General features: G+C 42.4%; 1 protein-coding gene across 1 annotated transcript in view; it reads right to left on the bottom strand.

Annotated features, from left to right (window-relative positions):
* Positions 1–612: 612 nt before the first annotated feature.
* The window catches only part of LOC308680172 (acylamino-acid-releasing enzyme-like), a 37,911-nt gene continuing 11,384 nt past the window's right edge, over positions 613–27,139 (bottom strand). The window contains exons 12-23 of the mRNA XM_081348150.1: positions 23,861–23,921; positions 22,297–22,394; positions 19,157–19,208; positions 15,275–15,363; positions 14,638–14,776; positions 12,807–12,890; positions 12,583–12,663; positions 12,238–12,326; positions 9,112–9,302; positions 3,036–3,138; positions 1,635–1,741; positions 613–1,162 (exon numbers count right to left, since the gene is read on the bottom strand). Coding sequence (XP_081204276.1) covers positions 1,057–1,162; positions 1,635–1,741; positions 3,036–3,138; positions 9,112–9,302; positions 12,238–12,326; positions 12,583–12,663; positions 12,807–12,890; positions 14,638–14,776; positions 15,275–15,363; positions 19,157–19,208; positions 22,297–22,394; positions 23,861–23,921 — 1,200 coding nt within the window. The 3' untranslated portion in view covers positions 613–1,056. The remainder of the gene's footprint in view (positions 1,163–1,634; positions 1,742–3,035; positions 3,139–9,111; positions 9,303–12,237; positions 12,327–12,582; positions 12,664–12,806; positions 12,891–14,637; positions 14,777–15,274; positions 15,364–19,156; positions 19,209–22,296; positions 22,395–23,860; positions 23,922–27,139) is intronic.

Below are 27,139 nucleotides of genomic sequence, written 5' to 3'. Positions count from 1 at the left end.
ATAAAGAAGATTGACATTTCGTTAATTAAACAAAATAAGAACACAATGTTGTACAACTTAGGCTGTGTTCTGTTAGATGTGTTTTGGCTACTTTTTGTTTAATTATATTTCTAGGTAATGAAGATATGGCCTATTAACAAAAATAAATCTTATATATAATATGTTTTATATATATATATATATATATATATATATATATATATATATATATATATATATATATATATATATATATATAAAAACCTTATAGGCCTATATAAAATATATATATTTTTAAAAGGGCCTCTGATTAATTTTGCCTGATTGGGGGCTGCTACTATTTGCTTAAGCTTTTTGAACGTGTGATAAAGACGCGATAGGCTGTCAATTTTATGTGGATATAAAGGCATATTTTGTACATGACTAGCCTACACATGTCCTTAAAGGGCAAAAAATGTCGTTTTAACGACATAAGATCTCGTTATTACGAGCACCGTATTATCTAGATCTATACAGATATTAATGGCGCACATATACCATACTTTAAAACAAGATAATATACTGTGAAAAGAGACCAGCTCCCTGTGGTTATATGTGAGTGCGTAGTGGAAAAAGTTTAAAATCAGCCTTACAGAAATTTATTCAGTACATTTTATTGAAAAGAATGCAGCAAGTTGTTTAGTACATCTCCCAGAAAGAAACCATATTACAAAAAAAGTGAAACAATAAACCGGTCAGCAGCTCGGCACAAATATAACGAGCCAATAACTGAAAACTAAAACCATTTTCGAAAGCAAGTAAGATTTGTAGTATTTTTCATATGTTATTTAGTGTAAATTAGATTGAATTATTTAAAACACAATTATTTATGTCACCGTATCATTTCCATTTCTTCAAATATCACACAATATGCCTGTGAACCTCGTCAAGCCCTTCAGTATTTTGATTGAGTTCTGAGTCAATTCAAGGAGAAAAGCACCAAGATAAAGCCTCAGTTTGGCAGTGCAGCTGTTATCAATGACAGAGATGGTGAAATCATACGTAGAGCTGATTATGGTTCATGTGGAGGAAGTGACATCACAGAGAAAGGTGCTGGATGACCCAGAGAGCGGCGTTTATGAACCCATCCGATTCTGCGTCGACCTTGGACAGCGCGTGATTATTGCCTGGGTACCACAGCAATCTGTGGACACACCACCGTCAAGTCAAGCCTCCCTCATTTATACAGCGCTTTAACAATACAGATGTTTCACAGCAGCTTTACAGAGATAACCGGAGATTACAGTAACGCAGATCTAGAATAAAGTTATTGTCCAGCTAAAGTTAGTTTTGACCGCTGTAAAGATCATTAGTTATTAACTTAGCGGCCGCTAACACACACCGTTTTAACTGAAAACAGAAACTTGTAATGTGTTCTGGCCGGTCATTCACACAACAGTGTTTGACGTTCGAGAACGCAAACTTTAAAACAGGATCCAAGGCGCAAGTTTTGAAAAAAGTTGCATATGTGCGTTTGGATATATATGTGCACAACACATGCATGTAGTTTTTCTTAACAAACTGACAAATTAATAATACAGAGTTTTTAGTCGCATGCGTATCCATGCGAACGGTGATGATTTTGATATGAATGATCCGCTGCCGCTGTAACTCACCTCACCGGCACCTGCAACGCCTTCAGCGCTCGGTAGTACTCGATGCCCTGCTTACTGGGAACACGCTTGTCCTCCTCACCCAGCATCAGGAGCACTGGGGCTTTCACCTGAGGAACACACGTTACTAACGCGCTGTGAAGAACCACACTTCAGTATGTTTGGCCGTCATTAAAGAGACGGTTTGGAGTAAAATCAGGCTTTGCGTTTGCACCATTACACTACATAAGGATGCATCGCTTTCTGCAGGACTTTTACGGGCTTTTCCCAAATCCCTGAAATGACGTTCATGGTTACGGGTTATGGTCCGACCGATGTTCATGGTCCGGGTTAGCGGTAGCATGAGCCGTCAGGCAACTGATTTACTTACAAACTTTCCAATGCCTCGTTTTATGAGTACAGAACCTATTTGTGCTACTGTAGAAGTTTGGTGCATTCTGGGCATTATTAGTGCGGTAATTTACCAGATACATCATAGGATCCATTAGCGCTGCCCTAAACCATCCGGCTGATGTCTCTAAATAAGCTCTAACTTTAATAATGTTCAACTAAGGGGAAAAAGGCTTCTGGGGGGGGGGGGTCTGGCTCGAGGTCATGGTGCAAAGGACCCTAGGTGGATTTTACTCTGAATCATCCCTTTAATAAGTAACTATGCAGGACTAATGAGTAGTTCTGCATTAACACTTCAGCTACTACTATTAACTAATATAGAAACAAGCTTAACTAATCAGTAAGTGAGATCACATTTAGGAGATAGTTCCTTAGGTAGTTCGTTAGGTAATCAATAATTACTGAATGAGATTAGCCTCATTATTAACTATTAACTAACTGACAAATTATAAAGAACATTATCGTGTGTCTGAGACTTAATCAGTCATAATTTTTACTCTGAATATAGTCATAAAATGCATCATTAATTACTCAAGTGTTGCCTACTCACTATGTGATCTGGACCATTAATGCAAAAGATGTTTTTCACTGTAAAATAGGGTCCAGATCGCTAGTAGTGCCTGAAGAGTGACGAGGCAACACCCGAGTAATTAGTGACGCATTTTATGACCACGTTCAGAATAAAAAAAGACAATTGCTAACGTCTCAGACATGTTAATGTTGTGATTAGTAATTAATTAGTAATTCTTTATAATTTGTCACAATCACCTATTAGTTCTTAATGATGCAAATCTCATTCAGTAATTATTGATTATCTAAAAAGGAACTATCTTAGTCCTAAATGTGATATCACTCACTGATTAGTTAAGCTTGTTTCTATATTAGTCGAGTAGTAGCTGAAGTGTTAATGTAGAGCTACTCATTAGTCCTGCATAGTTACTTATTAATAACAGTCCATTATTCTGAAGTGTTACTCAATTAGGAATAAAAAACAATAATAATGCATCCGCTCACCTTGCTCGCATGTTTTATAGGGGACTTGTTCAACATTTGCTCCAGAGTAGCAGGTTCAATCTGAACGTCTGTGTTATATTCATATCCAGCTTCCACCATACACCTGAACACACACACACACACACATCAGGGTGATATCACGATACATTAGTCTTATTTCACTGCAAAGCAAAAGAAAGGAAAAGAAAAGCTTTTTTTGGCATTACACTGGATCAGGCACCGACTCCCTATAATTTATTCTTCCTTAAATAAAATAATAATAATTGTGTTGTCATTATTTTAAATGGCGGCGCACAGAGTTGCAGCGGCTCAGTGTCTTCCCGGTCGGTGTCATGTATGGCTGTTTTTGTACGTGATGTTTCTTGTTTTGTGTACGTTTTGTCAGGCGAATAACACCTACAGCCGACATGATCTCCTTAAAGCAGTGGTTCCCAAACGTTTAACAGGCATGTACCCCCTGAGACATTATAGATCTTCCGGAGTACCCCCAACACCACCAATTGTTAACAACAAGTTTTTTTATTTTTTTTTATTTATTTTTTTATCAATTTTGTCGAGAATAGTGAATAGAATCATAAACATAAGATACAAATCTAATCAAAAGTCAACATATGATACAAATAGGGCTGTGACTGTGGCAGTTTTTTACCACCGCGGTAGTAATGGACCCAGATACCGGCGGTGTTGCGGTGGTAAACAAAACAAAGAAACAACACACTAAAGCCTGTAAAGCATTGAAATAAATATCAGTAAATACTGGTAATTTACATAATATAATAAAGTTGAATCTATTTAAAAATAAATAAATAAATAAAACTTTCGTTAAATTTTCCACACAAAGACGCGTGATACAGCCTACCGCTCTGCTCTTTGAGAGGGATGTGGGACACGAGCAGGAAAGAGACCATCGATCTATTTTCTGATATCTTCATGTTTTCTACTTGTAAAGGGTATGAAGAGCAAATTATATTAATAATTAATAATATATTAATTAATTATATAAGGGCATTTAGCCACTGATATGGCATTTAGGCTATGTTTGCGCGCTGCCAGAGAAAGCCAAACTAAAATCACCCGCACGTGTGAAACACGCTTTACAAATGAACTTGACGCGCCTTACCAATTATCATATGTCTAACAAGCACAAACTGTGTTAAAAAGAATTTGACGTACAAGTAAAAATGTAGGCTATCTGTCCTAACACAGTAAAGAATACGAAAATAATCGACCTAAAAGCGAACAAAGGAAGAAACGTTTATAATCCCCTGTGGAAATGGGTGAGACGCGAGTGAAGATATGGGAAAAGAAACAAGAGATTCCATGCAAGGATGAGTTACGATTTTTGAATATTCGATTAGTTGATTTAATTATAGAATATCTAATGTTCTAATGTCTGTTGTGTGATCATTCTCTAAAATAAAATCTCCATGTTCTGGTGCTGATGCAGTGGTGATGAGTTCATGTAACCAGAGGGTGACGCTGCCAATAACGCACATAACAGCTGTCACAAAGAGCCGGCAAAAGTAATGAATGTGTCAAATATAGCAATGAGACATTTGAATAGTTTATTAATAAAGTGTTTGTTTTTTTGTGTCAGTGTTAGTTAGTTGTTGACGATGCTGACTCGTCATCTTCGCAGTGAACGCGCCTATAGAGAGAAATGTACACTTCATACGGATTACATGCATATGCTAGTCGGTTTATTTTCGTTTTGAATTGTTTTGTTTAAAAGAAGACGGTTTAAGCTCTCTATAAGGAATAACTAATGGAATATTTTTAAATTCGCTAATAATCGGATGACCAGATTGCAAAACAGAATTCAAAGCCGAAAAAGCTTAAGTTTATGGGCTCACGCACAACTCTCTCATTCGTCATGAATTCAAACTTTTCCATGGCTGCGATATAACATTTAATTGCTAACCTATTATTTCTTTTGTAAACAAAGCTTTGTGTGTCATAATATTAATGTAAAACAGCATTAATTTTTTTTGGCAAACCACCGCCGGTACTACTCAGCCACTGCGGTGGTGCGGTTGTCAAGATTACCGGCAATTCGCGTACCCCCTGAAATCAGTCCACTTACCCCTAGGGGTACGCGTACCCCAGTTTCACAACCGTGGCCTTAAAGGATTAGTTCACTTTCAAAAAATGTTTTGCTGATAATTTACTCACCCCGATGTCATCCAAGATATCCATGTCTTTCTTTCTTCAGTCGAAAAGAAATTAAGGTTTTTGAGGAAAACACTCCAGGATTTTTCTACACAGAATGGACTTCAATGGCAACCAACTATACCAATGTCCGTCTCAATGCAGCTTCAAAGTCTCGACACAATCCCAGTCGAGAAGTAAGGGTCTAATCTAGCGAAACGATCGGTCATTTTCTAAAAAAAATAATAATAATAAATAAATATATATATATTTTTATATACTTTTTAACCACAAATGCCCGTCTTGTACCATCTCTGAGATGCACTACGTATTACGTCATCACATTGGAAAGGTCACGAAAAAAAATAATAATAATAATAAAAAATTAAAACAAAGATGTCGGATGATTTTGAAGTTGGAGGAGAAAATGAGATGACATTTTTCTCCCTTCCCTACCTTTCTGAACCGGAGTACACAGACAAATAACTTAGATGACGTGACGCGTGACCTTTCCAACGTAATGCGTGGCGCATCTCAGAGATGGTACACAACGAGCATTTGTGGTTAAAAAGTATATATATATATATTTTTTTTTTTGGAAAATGACCGATCGTTTCGCTGGATAAAACACGTATTTCTCGACTGGGATCGTGTCGAGACTTTGAAGCTGCATTGAGACGGACATTGGTATAGTTGGTTGCCATTGAAGTCCATTCTGTGTAGAAAAATCCTGGAATGTTTTCCTCAAAAACCTTCATGTCTTTTCGACTGAAGAAAGAAAGACATGGATATCTTAGATGACATCGGGGTGAGTAAATTATCAGCAAAAATATTTTTGAAAGTGAACGCAGAGACCTGGCTTCACCAATCCATCCCGGACTATTGAGCTAGCAGACTGCACCACACAGCGCCATGACAGGACAGTAGACTCCAGTAAGAGAAGAGGAGGGGGGCTCTGTTTGTACGTGAACAACAGCTGGAGTACCAACACAGTTCCATTTATCTCCCAAGGGAGTTCACTGTGATCATGATAACGGCTGTTTACATCCCACCGGATGCTAATGCTAGCTCAGCAATCGGACTTCTGCATGCAAGCATTACCAATAAGCAGAGCACGTATCCTGACGCCATGAATATCATAGTTAATTCCACCAGCATGTTAAGTGTGCTACAAGAGGAGATCATCCTGGACAAGGTATACTCTAAGATGAAACTAGATCAGCTGGCTGGAATCTTCACAAAGATCTTCAACCGTGGCCCTGTCCCAGTCCACTGTCCCACCCTGCCTGAAATCCTCTGCTATAGGCGGATCTTTTGTGACGTCATTGTTTATGTTTGCCGCGTTGCATCACGGGAATCGTGTGGCAGGAAACACCGCTAGATACCTGTAATTTGACTGTTTTGCACGTTTGGAGGAGGATTTAGAGAAGAGGATGGTTCACTCTTGCTGTGTGGTCGATTGTACGGCTCGTTGGGGGCCTGATAAAAAGTTTTTTCGAATTCCCTCCGAAAAGGATCGCGAAAAACGAAAGAAATGGTTGCGTGCAATTAGGCGATTGAACCTGGACGCTCCGAAGCCTGGATTCCTAACGTTACTGATCGAGTTTGTGAGGCTCATTTTGTTCATGGTAGGCCTAAGTCTTAGTGACTATGTATTTATAGAAGATTGAATAAAATAAAAAATAATAAAACTGAGTCAAATCAACCGAGTCATATGTTTTCGCGTTCTGATTCAGGTGTCCCAAACCGCGATCCACAGCATCCAGACTACCGTATTTTCCGCACTATAAGCAGAGGCGCACCTTCAATAAATGGCCTATTTTATAACTGTTTTCATATATAGGGCGCACCGGATTATAAGGCGCATAGAATAGAAGATACTGCAGTCAAACGTTTGACTGGGTTTGCGTTATGCAGTGGTCACCAACCTTTTCAAGCCTATAAGATCACATCCAAGTCCAAATGTAAACCAAGATCTTCCACTTGCAAAAAAAATATGAAAAAACAAGTGGCTGAGCTGTAAAACCTTGTTTATACTCGACGCGTCCGCATGAGCGCGAAGGTAATAAAAAAACTAGTAATATCCGTCTGCTCGGGCAGATTCGGCTTAACAGCGCGCGCGCGCATCCGCAGATGCACGACTTTGAGCCGAATCTGCCCGAGCAGACGGATATTAGTACATCTCATCATCACCCAGTTTGCGCGTCTAAATCAGTTGTATGGTCTGGTGTCTAAAACAAAACAGTTGCGTCAAGTATAAATGCCTCGTCTGTTTGGGGAGCTGCACGCACAGTCAGCGGAGATCTCATATGGGCTTTGAATAACTTCGATTTTGTCACCAATACAAATTTTGAGCTTCTCTCCAAACCTCCTCCGGTCTTCAGATGTTAAAGTGCTTATATATTGTGGATTTTGCCCGCTAACTCTCTTGAAAGTGCTCGTCGCGTCTTTACAGCCCGCAATACTGTTTGATTTGTTGCCACACAACCACTCGCGCATGCGTACAAAGATGTCAACAAAGATCCTCCTATAGTCCCCCTGCTCAAGAAACCTCACATCTATAGCCTCAACGACTACCGTCCAGTGGCACTCACCCCAGTGGTGATGAAGTGCTTTGAGAAACTGGCACGTAGTCACATCACAGCAGCCCTGCCCGCAGCCTTGACCCCACCAGTTTGCCCACAGAGCGAACCGATCCACAGAGGACGCTATAGCCTATCACACCTGGAGCAGCAGGGGATGTGCGGATGCTCTTTGTGGATTATAGCTCTGCATTCAACACCATCCTCCCTCACAAGCTAGTGGTCAAACTGGGGGACCTGGGGCTTCCACACACCACCTGCATGTGGATCAATAGCTCCCTCTCTGAGCGCAGACAGAGGGTCAGAGTGGGCCAGTGCACCTCCACAGCCCTGAGCCTCAGTACCGGCTCTCCCCAGGGCTGTGTGCTGAGTCCCTTGCTCTGCTCCCTCTACACACACGACTGCTCCCCTGTCCATCACAGCAACACCATGGTGAAGTTTGCGGACGACACCTCAGTGGTGGGGCTCATCTCCGGGGAGGAGACGGAACGTTGAGGTGGAACGGCTGTCATCGACACCGCCCAGAAGATCCCGGCTGCCCTCTCCCCACACTCAAACACAGTTTTTGTCCTACTGCAATAACCACCCTCATTGCTGCAAAAAATAATGTTATGATATACATATATTTAATAATGTTTATGCATGCTGTTAATGCTGTTATAAGTTCCTATCACTAGCACTAGCACTTAAATGATATTTTTATAGACTAAATGAATGTTGTAAATTTCGTTGTACCTGTGACAATGACAATAAAGACCTCTAAGATTCTAATCTTATTATGCAATTTTTTTATTTAATTTTTTATTATGCTATTTTATCCATCAAAGTGGATTTGCTTTGTCAGGAGAAAACAGCGTCTTCTCCACATGAACAACACAAACCAAACTCTTCCAGTCTCAGATAAACTACAGTGTTTGAGGGCGGAGCTAAATGACGCTGATCAGCCAATCAACACCAGAGGCGGGCATTATGCTAATTAGAAACAAACCTACGCAGGTTCAGCAGGAAGAGAGACTGAATCACTGACGACTCGTTTCAGTTCAGAATCACTTCTTTCGTTTAGGAGACAAAAACCTGATTAATCTGCACTTTGATATTTGCAGACCTTTAACATTCACAGACAGATCTATTACACACTGCATGAAAGGTCATATCCTAAAAAGTATAATAGGGGCACTTTAATATTTCATTAAAGAAATGGTATGGAAAGAATTGCAAAAAAAAATTTAAACTGGTGTGTAATTCCACCACTCGAACAGAAATGAGGGTGAAACAATAAATTGGTTAAATTTGATCTGCAATCACCCTTATGAAATTTAGTATAATGATGGTTCATGTCACATTACCAGTCGGGAATATCTGTGCTGCCGACCATGGAGGCCAGATTCGTGACGGGGTTTCGAACCACACACGCCTTGTAAAACTCAGGATACTGTCCAATCAGATGACAAGCCAGGAATCCACCGTGAGATCCTCCAATCACAGCGATCTTCTGCTTGTCCAAGTCTCCGAGCTTCAGAACACTGTCTACCGCAAACTGAGTTAAACAAACACTTTATTATACACACACAGACTGAAGTAGAGTCACAACACATATGCCGCTAATTATTCCAGCAGGGCCTTCTGAAAATATGGAAAATAACTCCTAATTTACTTAGTATAACCAAATTCCAAAATAAATACTAACTTAACATTTCATGTATTTGGTTATACTGATGCTCAGTGTTTTGTGTAACTCATTACAAGAAACTTGAGTTATGTAATCAGATTACTTTTTCAAGTAACTAGTAAAGTAACTTTTGTTACTTTTTCATATAAGTAATGCAAGTTACTTTGTTTTCCCATTTATTGACTGACTATTTATTGACTACTCTCCTGTCCACATGTTGAGAGAAATAAAGTGAGTTGTTGTGTGTGTGTGTGTGTGCTGTGCAAACATGATGGTTATTTTAGTTCTAAACTAAATGTGAACATGCATTTACTCGTCTCACTTGCAAGAAAACATTCAGTATTCCTCAAAATGAATAAAAACAGTAAAATGCAATCTCAGAATTTTACGCAAGACTTTTATAATTAACTATATTAAATTACAAAATTACACTTTGTGTTTAATCTCACTTTGTTAACCAGTGTCTTTGCTGCAGCCCTTCAACGATCTAATTCAACCATACTGATAAGCAAAAATGAGTTTAGATTAGATTTAGAGATAAGAGTGTTGAACTTCCTGCTCCTGTATCCTATTGTTCTTTATTCCAGAACAGCAGCTGAAAGGATTGTTTGAGTGGTGCCCTCTACTGTACAAAACTGTACTCTGTACTGTACTCTACGGTACACTACAGCTACTGTACACTACCACTACTCTGCTGTACTCTGCCTCTACTGTACTCTGCCTCTACTGTACTCTACCTTTACTGTACACTACCTCTACTCTACTGTACTCTACCTTTACTGTACTCTACCTTTACTGTACACTACCACTACTCTACTGTACTCTGCCTCTACTGTACTCTACCTTTACTGTACTCTACCTTTACTGTACACTACCACTACTCTACTGTACTCTACCTTTACTGTACACTACCTCTACTCTACTGTACTCTACCTCTACTGTACTCTACCTCTACTGTACTCTACCTCTACTGTACTCTGCCTCTACTGTACTCTGCCTCTACTGTGCACTACCTCTACTCTACTGTACTCTACCTCTACTGTACTCTGCCTCTACTGTACTCTGCCTCTACTGTACTCTGCCTCTACTGTACTCTGCCTCTACTGTAATCTGCCTCTACTGTACTCTGCCTCTACTGTACTCTACTGTACTCTACCTCTACTGTACTCTACCTCTACTGTACTCTACCTCTACTGTACTCTACTCTACCTCTACTGTACTCTGCCTCTACTGTACACTACCTCTACTCTACTGTACTCTACCTCTACTGTACTCTGCCTCTACTGTACACTACCTCTACTCTACTGTACTCTACCTCTACTGTACTCTACTCTACCTCTACTGTACTCTGCCTCTACTGTACACTACCTCTACTCTACTGTACTCTACCTCTACTGTACTCTGCCTCTACTGTACTCTGCCTCTACTGTACTATACCTTTACTGTACACTATCTCTACTCTACTGTACTCTACCACTACTGTACTCTGCCTCTACTGTACTATACCTCTACTGTACTCTACTCTACTGTACTCTACTGTACTATACCTTTAATGTACACTGCCTCTACTCTACTGTACTCTACTGTACTCTGCCTCTACTGTACTCTACTGTACTCTGCCTCTACTGTACTCAACCTCTACTGTACTCCACTGCACTCTAATGTACTCTACTGTACTCTACCTCTACTGTACTCTGCCTTTACTGTACTCTACTGTACTATACCTTTACTGTACACTGCCTCTACTCTACTGTATTCTGCCTCTACTGTACTCTACTGTACTCTGCCTCTACTGTACTCAACCTCTACTGTACTGCACTGCACTCTAATGTACTCTACCTCTACTGTACTCTACTCTGCCTTTACTGTACTCTACTGTACTATACCTTTACTGTACACTACCTCTACTCTACTGTACTCTGCCTCTACTGTACTCTGCATCTACTGTACTCTACTGTACTCTGCCTCTACTGTACTGTACTCTGCCTCTACACCACTGTACTCTGCCTCTACTGTACTCTACTGTACTATACCTCTACTGTACTCTACTCTACTGTACTCTGCCTCTACTGTACTCTACTGTACTCTACTGTACTCTACTGTACTCTACCTCTACTGTACTCTGCCTCTACTGTACTCTGCCTCTACTGTACTCTACCTCTACTGTACTCTACCTCTACTCTACTCTTCCTCTACTGTACTCTACCTCTACTCTACTGTACTCTGCCTCTACACCACTGTACTCTGCCTCTGCTGTACTCTACTGTACTCTACCTCTACTGTACTCTACTCTACTGTACTGTACTCTGCCTCTACTGTACTCTACTGTACTCTGCCTCTACTGTACTCTACTCTACTGTACTATACCTTTACTGTACACTACCTCCACTCTACTGTACTCTACCTCTACTGTACTCTACTCTACTGTACTCTGCCTTTACTGTACTCTACTGTACTATACCTTTACTGTACTCTACCTCTACTCTATTGTACTCTACCTCTACTGTACTCTGCCTCTACTGTACTCTACTGTACAGGAGTAAATATGCATTTCCTTCAGCCTGAGGATTATTATTTCACTTTTGGTGTGAAAGGGCCTTTACATTTGCCAAAAATAGATGTTTTTTTGTTGCTATTAAAACAAACAAGCAAGCCCAGCCCAGGAGAGAAAAAGTAACGCAAAAGTAATGTAACGCATTTAGAAACGCAATATTGTAATGCATTACTTTTAAAAGTAACTTTCCCCAACACTGCTGTGATGCTTGATGATGCGATCATGTGACCAGCGAGTGTTAGCGTTTACCTGCACGTCTCTCACGTCCTGCGTACCGATGTTTCCAGGCAAGGAGGAGATGTTATCCTGACCAAACCCAAGTGAGCCTCTGTAATTCACTGCAACAGGAAACACACACATCGGAAAAATGACACAAAATCCTTGACATCGACTCATTCCTGCCCATACGGCCCTAACATTACCATATTAGCCTAGAAGTTTGGCTTAAATTCTGTCATTTACTCACTCTCATGTCATTAGAATCTTCAAAATCATGTGTCTTGGGTGAGTTCAGTATCGTGATATGTATTGAATCCTGACGTGAGGGTATCGTTACTCCCCTAGTGTAAAGTATAAACTATGAGCTCTGCTCACCCAGCAGGACAGCGAAGCCCATCTTACACAGAACCGCTGTGGACAAAATCCATTCTGTCACCAGCACTGAATGAGGGCCGCCTAACACACACACACACACACACACACACACACACACACACACACACACACACACACACACACACCGAAAATCAGTACAGCAAGACGTTAACGTTTTCTTACACCACTTTTATATTGTAAAATATAGATGTCAGAGAGCAGACCGTGTGGCATGACGATGAGAGGTAGTTTGCTTCCTTCAGTCGTTTCCTTTGGCTTCAGCAGAATCGCATCAAAGTCCAAACCAGCTAAAGAAGAACAGAGAGTCGTTATTTTTCCATGCAGAAATACTGTACAGTGCAACATGTGAACACTAGGACTGTTGAAATTTCATTCAAACTTTTGATCACAAGGTGGCGCTGCCCGAAACCAATTTTGTGATTTTTGGTCAAAGCATTTAGAAGTTATAAGCAAAAATGTTTCATATCTCCTGACCACTAGGGGGCACTGCACCGAAACTGTGCAGGTAGACTCAGGTCATGTATGTCATAACACACACCAATTTTGGTCAGAATACGCTAAAGCGTTGCAGAGATATAGCCTCACGTTCATTTTGGCAGGAACTTCGCCAAATTCGTTTGCGCATTATTCGAGAACTGTTGGACAAATCAACTGTTTGTCGGTCTGAAGATGATCCAATTACATTTTCATGAAATGTTTGACTAATTCCAAATAGCGGAAACATTTTCATGCCGGAAAATGACATCACGGTGCAATCGAATCGCCTTGAGCGTCTGGAATTTTGTTTCTAGTTTGGACAGTTGGTGGCGCTAGAGGGATAGAGTTAGAGACTCCAGATTTGCTCTGGTGACAGTTCAGTCTGTCCTCCGTCTGTGTGCCAAGGAGGAAACGGAAGAAGAAGAAGAAGGAACGCCAACGAGTATAATAGTTGCCTACACACCTTATTAAATGGTTAATTACAGTTATCTGTATGATGGGGACAGGCCTAGTGAACACACACACACACACACACACACACACACACACACACACACACACACACACACACACACACACACACACGCACACACGCACACACACACACACACACACACACATACACACACACACACACACACACACGCACACACGCACACACACACACAACACAGATCTTACGGTACTGTGTGTTGTCCTGCTCAGGTGGAGGGCACACACACACACACACACACACACACACACACACACACACACACAGATCTTACGGTACTGTGTGTTGTCCTGCTCAGGTGGAGGGCACACACACACACACACACACACACACACACACAGATCTTACGGTACTGTGTGTTGTCCTGCTCAGGTGGAGGGCACACACACACACACACACACACACACACACACACACACACACACACAGATCTTACGGTACTGTGTGTTGTCCTGCTCAGGTGGAGGGCACACACACACACACACACACACACACACACACACACACACACACACACACACACACACAGATCTTACGGTACTGTGTGTTGTCCTGCTCAGGTGGAGGGCACACACACACACACACACACACACACACACACACACACACACACACACACACACACACACACAGATCTTACGGTACTGTGTGTTGTCCTGCTCGGGTGGAGGGCACACACACACACACACACACACACACACAGATCTTACGGTATTGTGTGTTGTCCTGCTCGGGTGGAGGGCACACACACACACACACACACACACACACACACACACACACACACACACACACACACACACACACACACACACAGATCTTACGGCATTGTGTGTTGTCCTGCTCGGGTGGAGGGCACACACACACACACACACACACACACACACACACACACACACACAGATCTTACGGTATTGTGTGTTGTCCTGCTCGGGTGGAGGGCACACACACACACACACACACACACACACACACACACACACACACAGATCTTACGGTATTGTGTGTTGTCCTGCTCGGGTGGAGGGCACACACACACACACACACACACACACAGATCTTACGGTATTGTGTGTTGTCCTGCTCGGGTGGAGGGCTGAGGTTCACAGTGTTCCAGCTGATCTGGTCCTGAGTTTGAGTCTCCTCCAGCGTGACCCACGACACCTGAGCTTCAGAACCCTTCGCTGGGAGAAAACCCACACGCTGCAGAACACAACATCTCGTTACACACACACACATCTCATTACACACACACACATCTCATTACACACACACACACATCTCATTACACACACACACACACACACACGCACACACACACACACACACACACACACACACACACACACACACATCTCATTACATACACACACACACACACACACACACCTCATTACACACACACACACACACACACACACACACACACACGCACACACACACACACACACGCACACACACACACACACACGCACACACACACACACACACACACACACACACTGCAGAGCGATATATTAATCATCTCATTAAATCATCTATATTAACTATACAGGAAAACCTGTTATCTGAGATCCGTTTAACCCTTAAACTCATACCTCGGGTCTTCATTGACCCAGGACGTCATTCATTCAGTCGTACTTCATTGTCTTTTCCTTACGCATACTTATAAATATTTGTTGATAATGTACGTGTGAATACCAAGTCTGGAGGCTGGTTTGGTGAAGAGCAGCTGATCACCATCAGATCTCTGTGAATATTCAGTAAACTCCAGCTTCCTTCCTGAGATTCTGCAGTACAGAGAGATCAGAGTCATACAGTTCAGTTCAGTACAGCAGAGGTAGAGTACAGTAGAGGTAGAGTACAGTAGAGGTAGAGTACAGTAGAGGTAGAGTACAGTAGAGTACAGTAGAGCACAGTAGAGGTAGAGTACAGTAGAGGTAGAGTACAGTAGCGTACAGTAGAGGTAGAGTGCAGTAGAGGTAGAGTACAGTAGAGTACAGTAGAGTACAGTAGAGTACAGCAGAGGTAGAGTACAGTAGAGGTAGAGTACAGTAGAGTACAGTAGAGTACAGCAGAGGTAGAGTACAGTAGAGGTAGAGTACAGTAGAGTACAGTAGAGTACAGTAGAGGTAGAGTACAGTAGAGGTAGAGTACAGTAGCGTACAGTAGAGGTAGAGTGCAGTAGAGGTAGAGTGCAGTAGAGGTAGAGTACAGTAGCGTACAGTAGAGGTAGAGTACAGTAGAGTACAGTAGAGTACAGCAGAGGTAGAGTACAGTAGAGGTAGAGTACAGTAGAGTACAGTAGAGTACAGCGGAGTGCAGTAGAGGTAGAGTACAGTAGAGGTAGAGTACAGTAGCGTACAGTAGAGGTAGAGTGCAGTAGAGGTAGAGTGCAGTAGAGGTAGAGTACAGTAGAGTACAGTAGAGTACAGTAGAGTACAGCAGAGGTAGAGTACAGTAGAGGTAGAGTACAGTAGAGTACAGTAGAGTACAGTAGAGTACAGTAGAGGTAGAGTACAGTAGCGTACAGTAGAGTACAGCAGAGGTAGAGTACAGTAGAGGTAGAGTACAGTAGAGTACAGTAGAGGTAGAGTACAGTAGAGGTGGAGTACAGTAGAGTACAGTAGAGTACAGTAGAGTACAGCAGAGGTAGAGTACAGTAGAGGTAGAGTACAGTAGAGTACAGTAGAGTACAGTAGAGTACAGTAGAGCACAGTAGAGGTAGAGTACCGTAGAGGTAGAGTACAGTAGCGTACAGTAGAGGTAGAGTGCAGTAGAGGTAGAGTGCAGTAGAGGTAGAGTACAGTAGAGGTAGAGTACAGTAGAGTACAGTAGAGTACAGCAGAGGTAGAGTACAGTAGAGGTAGAGTACAGTAGAGTACAGTAGAGGTAGAGTACAGTAGAGGTGGAGTACAGTAGAGTACAGTAGAGTACAGTAGAGTACAGCAGAGGTAGAGTACAGTAGAGGTAGAGTACAGTAGAGGTAGAGTACAGTAGAGTACAGTAGAGTACAGCAGAGGTAGAGTACAGTAGAGGTAGAGTACAGTAGAGTACAGTAGAGGTAGAGTACAGTAGAGGTGGAGTACAGTAGAGTACAGTAGAGTACAGTAGAGTACAGCAGAGGTAGAGTACAGTAGAGGTAGAGTACAGTAGAGTACAGTAGAGTACAGTAGAGTACAGTAGAGCACAGTAGAGGTAGAGTACCGTAGAGGTAGAGTACAGTAGCGTACAGTAGAGGTAGAGTGCAGTAGAGGTAGAGTGCAGTAGAGGTAGAGTACAGTAGAGTAGAGTACAGTAGATGTAGAGTAGAGTACAGTAGAGTACAGTACAGTAGAGGTAGAGTACAGTAAAGTAGAGTGAAGTACAGTAGATGTAGAGTACAGTATAGTAGAGGTATAGTACAGTAAAGTACAGTAGATGTAGAGTACAGTAGAGTATAGCAGAGTACAGTAGAGGTAGAGTACAGTAAAGTAGAGTGAAGTACAGTAGAGTACAGTAGAGGTGGAGTACAGTACAGTGGAGGTAGAGTACAGTAGAGTACAGTAGAGGTAGAGTACAGTACAGTACTGAAGAGTACAGTGTAGTAGAGGTAGAGCACAGTAGGGGTACAGTAGAGTGCAGTACAGTATATGTAGAGTACGGTAGAGTACAGTACAGAAGAGTACAGTAGATAAGAGTAGAGTACAGTGTAGTAGAGTGAAGTACAGTAGAGTAGAGTACAGTATAGTACAGTAGAGCTGTAGTACAGTAGAGCGCTGTAGAGTACAGTAGAGCACAGTAGAGGTAGAGTACAGTAGAGCACAGTAGAACAGAGTACAGTAGAGGTAGAGTACAGTAGAGGTAGAGTACAGTAGAGCTAGGGGTGTGCCGGTTTCAGAATTGGTGATGACGGTTATGACGTGAGTCAAATGTGACGGTTCGTAACATAACCGTCGTCCGGGGGGGGGGGGGGGGGGGGGGTGCGACGCGACGGTCGTCTGTTATAGGACAACTTAGTTTGAATAAAAGTAATATTTGTGTAGTGTTCAATGTTGTTATCAATAGAGATACGCGGATGGGGTATTATTTCATCCGCAACCGCTTCACAAAACTCATCATCCGCACCAACGTTTTTTTGACCAGATTTCAAAGCCGCACCCGCCCGCCATCCGCTGATTGTTTTGCGGTCTATGGACGATGCAATGCTCTGCTGATGCGAGCCGCAAGAAAGCCCTTGTCTGTTCTAGAAAGGATGCAGCAAAGATATTTAATGCTAATGTATGAGGCATAGCCTACGCTGAGTTTCATTCATTTACGATGAGATGCGTTCTAGTTCAGCTTCACAGTGCAATGCAAGTGAACGCGGCGCATCGGAGCCTCAATGTCACGGTTATTTATTGTCTCCTATAGGTTTTAATTATTAAATACATGCAATTGGTTGATGAAACATTTATTAAAATTAAGATACAATTTATACAAAACGAAATTCGTTTTAAAGAAAGGATTTCTACAAAGCAAAACTTAATGAAGTGGTAAAAATCATGTCTGACGATTTACAAAACAAAACTTCATTAAGTGGTAAAACCATGTCTCCCGATTGTAAATGTTCATTGCTAATGTTTATTATTGCAAATGTTTTTCATTTGTTTAATAAATCTCATAATGATGGCACATCACTATGTCATAGCTTTTATTTCTATCTCAAATGATTGGCGGTCGGTCAAGGGGTACTTGGCAAAGAATCAAATACAGTTGGAAACGACGTAGACCATTAATAACACAGACTGTAAACAATTGTTTTTAATTAGTATTTAAACATTCTCTATGATAAAAAAATGTTTGTAAAAAATATTTTAATAACACGGTTTTGGCGGTTATAGAGTTCTAATGACGGTGTTCAACTATAACCGTCGGTCTCACGGTTATATACTAACCGTCACACCCCTAAGTAGAGCACAGTAGAACAGAGTACAGTAGAGGTAGAGTACAGTAGAGTAGAGGTAGAGTACAGTAGAGGTAGAGTACAGTAGACATGAGCAGAGTACAGTAGAGGCAGAGTACAGTAGAGCACAGTAGAAAAGAGTACAGTAGAGGTAGAGTACAGTAGATAAGAGCAGAGTACAGTATAGTACAGTATAGTACAGTAGAGGTAGAGTACAGTAGAGTACAGTAGAGGTAGAGTACAGTAGATAAGAGCAGAGTACAGTATAGTACAGTATAGTACAGTAGAGGTAGAGTACAGTAGATAAGAGCAGAGTACAGTAGAGGTAGAGTACAGTAGAGGCAGAGTACAGTAGAGTACAGTAGAGGTAGAGTACAGTAGAGGCAGAGTACAGTAGAGGCAGAGTACAGTAGAATAGAGTAGAGTACAGTAGAGGTAGAGTACAGTAGAGGCAGAGTACAGTAGAATAGAGTAGAGTACAGTAGATTACAGTAGAGGTAGAGTACAGTAGATAGGAGTAGAGTACAGTAGAGTAGAGTGTAGTAGAGTATAGTAGAGTGCCGTACAGTAGAGTACAGTAGATTACAGTAGAGTAGAGTACAGTAAAGTCATATGAGAAGTCATGTGTAACATGAGAACACGAGAGTAGCTCTACATACGAGAGGTGAGAGACGTGACCTCGCGACTTGAAGTATCAACAACCAACAGATCCTGTAATATACAAACACAATGTCAAATCAACTTTATTAATATACAGGACAATAACAGAATCAGTGACGCAAACAGACTTCAAACTCTAAAAAGACAATAGAGTCAATGTTCAGCTGAGGTCAGTTCAGTGACTGTGTAAAGATAATCAAATAAGAAATGAGTTTGATTCCTCTATAAAGCATCTCTGGAGAAAACAGTGATGTCATCGTCCAGCTCAGCTCAGTTCATATTTAATTTGCAATAATTAAGTGTGCTTGCTTATTGTTCTTCTTAAGTTTTCTTCTTCTTCTTCTTCTTCTTCTTCTTCTTATTATTATTATTATTATTCCCGGGAGAGACATTTTGGCCAGCTCCTGCGCCTAGTCTCTTTGAGACAGAGACACCGTTCCAACTTTAAAACGTCCGGTCATTACCTGTGTAAGTTGCTAGCGAAGATGACATCATGAGTCCATGTCGTTCGTCCGCCATATTGGATTTTTAACAGGTCACAAATTTGGTCCGAACTTCACGAAACTGGACGTACATGATCCTTGGACCAAGCCTCCAAGTTACTAGAAGGATTTTTGATTTTCGGAAGCGTTTTCCCGTCACAGCCAAACGAAATCGGCGGCGTAGTCGCCAAACAGGAAGTCGTCTATATCTCAGGAACTCTGTCACGTATCGAAACCAAACTTTGTACATGAACTTGGGACTCCAATGTGAGGAAGCACAAGATCTGAATTTTTTGTCTATGCAAGAGTTTCACCTCACACTTTTAATGTTAATGCATTTAGACAGTAGGTGGCACTGTTGTATTACCTTTCACAGAGCTGCCAAGTCAGTGAATAGACTGCATTCGTTTTTACTAGGTTTGTCTTAATAAATGCAGGGCCTGAATTTCGTTTTTTAAACTGGGAGGGAATTCCACCGCTTACATGGGTCACACGCTTACTGCGCATAACAACAGAAAACAAGGAGAAACGTGCAGTCACATGCTCAAACAATCAACAACGTCGCTCTAGAGGTGCGTTGTGGACTGCGAAGTGGACTTCACAGGGTATACCGCCATCTTAAGTGAGATTCCAATCCGAAGGGAGCGAACATGTTCAGTACGAAGGGCACTGCACACGGCATAGGGAATAAGGGAACATCGATACATCACTTCACAGGAAGTGGAGAGCGATGATCACCCAACTGTCATTTCGCGCACCACGTCATCACCAGTCAGAACGGTCATAACTAACGATGGAGGAGTTTACGTATGTAAGTATTCATACATTTCGCCATTGTTATACAAATGACAGTATTTTTAACGGTTATTGTTGTGAATATTACATATACTACTTTTGATGATTATAATTTACCTCAGTGAATGCAGCCAGCTTAGCTAGTTTGTGAAGTAAAGTGATTTTATTTTAGGTAGTTGTAAAATAGTGCAATATAATTGTAAATATATAATATAATAATCAAAATTAAAATATGAATGTAGTCCTATATATATTTATGTTATATCATAATCTGCGCGACCCCGTCGTTGACTTTCTTTGATGACGTTTGCAGGGCGTTTCAAATGAGCAGGTATTGTCAGTGAAGTCCACTTCAACTGATATACCGTGCTCAGGGAGGAGGGGAGCAGTGAAAACTGCGTATGGACCCTGTCGAATGGAACGCACATTAGATGTGTAAAAACAAGTGGAAAGCGCGAGCGCGCCGCTGTCTCCTTTCCACAAGCGCTTGCTGTCCCGTGGCGTCTGTCGTTGCTATGCAACCGTGAACTGCACTCTCCATGATGATAAGGAAGTATCAGCAAAAGATTAATTGATTTCTAGCCCTTGCATTAGCTTTACTACTAGATATATTTATGGAGATGAAAAATAATAAGGCGCCCTTGTAAAGCTATGATCAGCTGTTCGGCCGAGCATTCAATGTTGTTATGCTGCAAGCTGATCAGCTGGTTCGTTGCTGCTGCATTCTATCACTCGCACACCATAAAGATCAAATTGTTTTTTAATGTTTCAATTTCGTGATTAAAATGACAATTTGGAAGCGGATAATTTCTTCACAAACACCTCATTATGACTCAATGTTAGAATGCTGCACCTACACTCAATAGTGTGAATAAGATCAGTGCAACGCAGACCACTGCATTGACAGCGTGAAACATATGATCTGTCTACGGCCAGGGCTCAGCGGAAGACAGAGAATGCCGGTCCAGTGCTGATTGAGGAATTAAATTCGAAAATAAAACACAGTTTGACATCTTTTTTCTCGCATCTGTGAATTTATTTTTTAATCATTTGCTCTGAGATGAAGCGAATATATTTGTGCGGGAATTTCTCGCACTATAAAAGCTAACCTTGTGGGAATGGTTTAAATTATGCGCAATCCCCACATTCCCGCACCGAAACTCAAGCCCTGAAATGGCAGCGGGATGTGTAACTCTAGCATATGGTGCATATGTCATATAAAGTTAGGCAAGGCCAAACAGCGTTATCCATGTTGTTGCGATTGCATCTCTAGAGTAAGCTAATAGTGAAACTGATAGCGTTTTTCATTTAATTACAATATGAGGACTGACGGTGGGCTATAAAAATCAGCGTTTCTTTGTAGGTGATGACAACCATCTTGACAGCAGCAATCAAAGCATCGCTAATTACGGTAGACCTTAATTTGAGATAGTAAATTTGTTCCTAATCAAAGGGAACACTCAACCACAGAACAGCTGGGTGAGTTGTGTATTGGCTTATTGGATACAGTAAATGAAGACTGTCAACTTCTTTTCAATACTATTTCATCACCCAAAACACTCCCACTCTCTGCTGTATATTCATAACCAATTATTTCAAAACCAGCAACCAAGCCACATAAACAATGCCATTGGCTCTAGTCTACATTGCAGACATGACTCTTAATGCACATAACTTTTCACCTTTTTGCACAATCTTGAAAAAAGTACTATTGTTGAATTTCTCAGATCAAGCAAACTTAAACGCACCCTTATCCACTACCTGCTAACGTTAGTGAACCGCACCCGAGCAAGCACACTTCACAGTTCCTCCGGAAATGCCTTCTAGTTAACCATGTTTATCTGTGTCAATGGAAACAGTACCTTACGGCCTCTCTGAGCGCAGGAGATCAGCACACGCTGACTGTCAGCTGACCAGCAGCGGGGAGAAAGCATCGAGCTGTAGATCCCAGTAAAACCATCTGACACACACACACAGAAAAAAGAGACATTAAACAGGCCAGAGATCGTCTTGGTTACATATGTAACCCTCGTTCCCTGAAGGATTGCGGATACGCACGCTTGACATGCCGAATGATTGAGATCCCGCTTAGGGACTCTATCATCTTTGAGTGTTAACATAACAAGCCAATGCTCACATTGGCGTGTGAGATCTGCATCTCGCGCTCCGCCCCGCAGCACGGGTATAAATACGGAAGCGGATGCAAGAACCATTTGCTTTTCACTGAGGAGCCGAGCGGAAGCCCCGGAGTCAGCGGTAGTCCAGCAATGCTGGCGACGGGACGTACGTCGGAAGGGCCGAATGATTAGGATCCCAAGTAACACGCCACCTAGTGCCTAACGAAAGCGGAACGAAACTGCGCTACTCATTATTTTGTGCTTCACAGACCGTTTATCAGTTTTGACCATCAATGTCAGTGCAGTGCGAGCCGATCTACACAGCGCTAAGAGATCCAGTAAAGAAAGCATTTGAATTTGCCAAAGAAGTAATAACATCGCTGCGAGATCTAGTGAGAAGCATTCACATTTCTCTGTTATTAACCGTAGATCTCTATTAGATCAAACAGCGCTGACGTGGAAACCAGGAGAAACATTGTGCCATGAATGAACTAGTTACAGGCTTTAAGTCCACAGATCAGCAACATTCACCGTGGATTTACTGTAGTTACACTCACTGTAATCATGGAAGTGTGGCAGGAACAGTAAAATGCTTTCAAGTACGTCACACATCTTTTTCCAGCACTTCAAATCTCAAATATTATCATATTTAAATGTTATTTATAATGCGATGACCAAAACATTATTTGTTCATACTTCAAAGATTAACACCATTTATAAAACTAAAAGTTTCAAGATGTAGGAAATTTCTTTCTTTTTGCTGTATCGAAAACGTCCCGAACCGTAACACCACTGTGTCGTATCGAACCGAACCGTGAAGTCTCCATGGGTCGGCGGGGGGTGTGTGAGGAGGGTCGCACAGCGCCAACCTCGCCCTCTTGGGACCCAGGAACAGAGGAATTTGCTCTTTGAACATGTGGGGGCCTCTGGACTCCAGGGAGCCAGGAGTTCGCTTCTGGGCGGTGCGAAATTCTCCACTGCGTCACCGAAGAGTCTAACCTGGGAAATGGGGGAGTCCAGGAACCGAGACTTGTCGGTCTCCCTCATATCAGCCAGGTTCAATCATCGTCAAACGCTCGGCTCCTTAGCGGAAAACAAATGGTTCCTGCATCCGCTTCCGTGTTTATACCCGTGCTGTGGGCGGAGCGTGTGATCCCAGTCATTCAGCACGTCCGACGTACGACCGACTGAAAGGGAACTTCATCTGAATAACACGTTTCTGAACTCTTTGAGATTTAATTTTTTTACTTCATTTCTTCAACAACCAACCAATAAATAAATAAAAAATTGTATGCAAACATGCCCTTACCCTCCCTGGCTCTCTTCTGCACATCGACCACAACAGTCGTCTGCTGGGTGTACCAGTCATACTGCAAACACACCACAACTGATCACATCACTGCAACACTTTACAGTCAGGGTTAGTTTACACACACACACACACACACACACACACACACACACACACACACACACACACACACACACACCACAACAGTCGTCTGCTGGGTGTACCAGTCATACTGCAAACACACCACAACTGATCACATCACTGCAACACTTTACAGTCAGGGTTAGTTCACACACACACACACACACACACACACACACACACACACACACCACAACAGTCGTCTGCTGGGTGTACCAGTCATACTGCAAACACACCACAACTGATCACATCACTGCAACACTTTACAGTCAGGGTTAGTTTACACACACACACACACACACACACACACACACACACACACACACACACACACACACACACCACAACAGTCGTCTGCTGGGTGTACCAGTCATACTGCAAACACACCACAACTGATCACATCACTGCAACACTTTACAGTCAGGGTTAGTTTACACACACACACACACACACACACACACACACACACACACCACAACAGTCGTCTGCTGGGTGTACCAGTCATACTGCAAACACACCACAACTGATCACATCACTGCAACACTTTACAGTCAGGGTTAGTTTACACACACACACACACACACACACACACACACACACACACACACACACACACACACACACACACACACACACACACCACAACAGTCGTCTGCTGGGTGTACCAGTCATACTGCAAACACACCACAACTGATCACATCACTGCAACACTTTACAGTCAGGGTTAGTTTACACACACACACACACACACACACACACACACACACACACACACACACACACACACACACACACACACACACACACGCAACACAACAGTCGTCTGCTGGGTGTACCAGTCATACTGCAAACACACCACAACTGATCACATCACTGCAACACTTTACAGTCAGGGTTAGTTTACACACACACACACACACACACACACACACACACACACACACACACACACACACACACACACACACACACACACACACCACAACAGTCGTCTGCTGGGTGTACCAGTCATACTGCAAACACACCACAACTGATCACATCACTGCAACACTTTACAGTCAGGGTTAGTTTATACACACACACACACACACACACACACACACACACACACACACACACACACACACACACACACACACACACCACAACAGTCGTCTGCTGGGTGTACCAGTCATACTGCAAACACACCACAACTGATCACATCACTGCAACACTTTACAGTCAGGGTTAGTTTACACACACACACACACACACACACACACACACACACACACACACACACACACACACACACACACCACAACAGTCGTCTGCTGGGTGTACCAGTCATACTGCAAACACACCACAACTGATCACATCACTGCAACACTTTACAGTCAGGGTTAGTTTACACACACACACACACACACACACACACACACACACACACACACACACACACACACACACACACACACACACGCAACACAACAGTCGTCTGCTGGGTGTACCAGTCATACTGCAAACACACCACAACTGATCACATCACTGCAACACTTTACAGTCAGGGTTAGTTTACACACACACACACACACACACACACACACACACACACACACCACAACAGTCGTCTGCTGGGTGTACCAGTCATACTGCAAACACACCACAACTGATCACATCACTGCAACACTTTACAGTCAGGGTTAGTTTACACACACACACACACACACACACACACACACACACACACACACACACACACACACCACAACAGTCGTCTGCTGGGTGTACCAGTCATACTGCAAACACACCACAACTGATCACATCACTGCAACACTTTACAGTCAGGGTTAGTTTACACACACACACACACACACACACACACACACACACACACACACACACACACACACACACACACACACACACACACACACCACAACAGTCGTCTGCTGGGTGTACCAGTCATACTGCAAACACACCACAACTGATCACATCACTGCAACACTTTACAGTCAGGGTTAGTTTACACACACACACACACACACACACACACACACACACACACACACACACACACACACACGCAACACAACAGTCGTCTGCTGGGTGTACCAGTCATACTGTAAACACACCACAACTAATCACATTACTGCAACACTTTACAGTCAGGGTTAGTTTACACACACACACACACACACACACACACACACACACACACACACACACACACACACACACACACACACACACACACACGCAACACAACAGTCGTCTGCTGGGTGTACCAGTCATACTGCAAACACACCACAACTGATCACATCACTGCAACACTTTACAGTCAGGGTTAGTTTACACACACACACACACACACACACACACACACACACACACCACAACAGTCGTCTGCTGGGTGTACCAGTCATACTGCAAACACACCACAACTGATCACATCACTGCAACACTTTACAGTCAGGGTTAGTTTACACACACACACACACACACACACACACACACACACACACACACACACACACACACACACACACACACACCACAACAGTCGTCTGCTGGGTGTACCAGTCATACTGCAAACACACCACAACTGATCACATCACTGCAACACTTTACAGTCAGGGTTAGTTTACACACACACACACACACACACACACACACACACACACACACACACACACACACACACACGCAACACAACAGTCGTCTGCTGGGTGTACCAGTCATACTGTAAACACACCACAACTAATCACATTACTGCAACACTTTACAGTCAGGGTTAGTTTACACACACACACACACACACACACACACACACACACACACACACACACACACACACACACACACACACACACACACACACACACACACACACACACGCAACACAACAGTCGTCTGCTGGGTGTACCAGTCATACTGTAAACACACCACAACTAATCACATTACTGCAACACTTTACAGTCAGGGTTAGTTTACACACACACACACACACACACACACACACACACACACACACACACACACACACACACACACACACACACACACACACACACACACACACCACAACAGTCGTCTGCTGGGTGTACCAGTCATACTGCAAACACACCACAACTAATCACATTACTGCAACACTTTACAGTCAGGGTTAATTTACAT

This window comes from Scardinius erythrophthalmus (genome assembly GCF_964197995.2).
Source record: "Scardinius erythrophthalmus genome assembly, chromosome: 20".
Taxonomy (NCBI): Eukaryota; Metazoa; Chordata; class Actinopteri; order Cypriniformes; family Leuciscidae; genus Scardinius; species Scardinius erythrophthalmus.
This window is presented reverse-complemented; position numbering and strand designations above follow the sequence as displayed.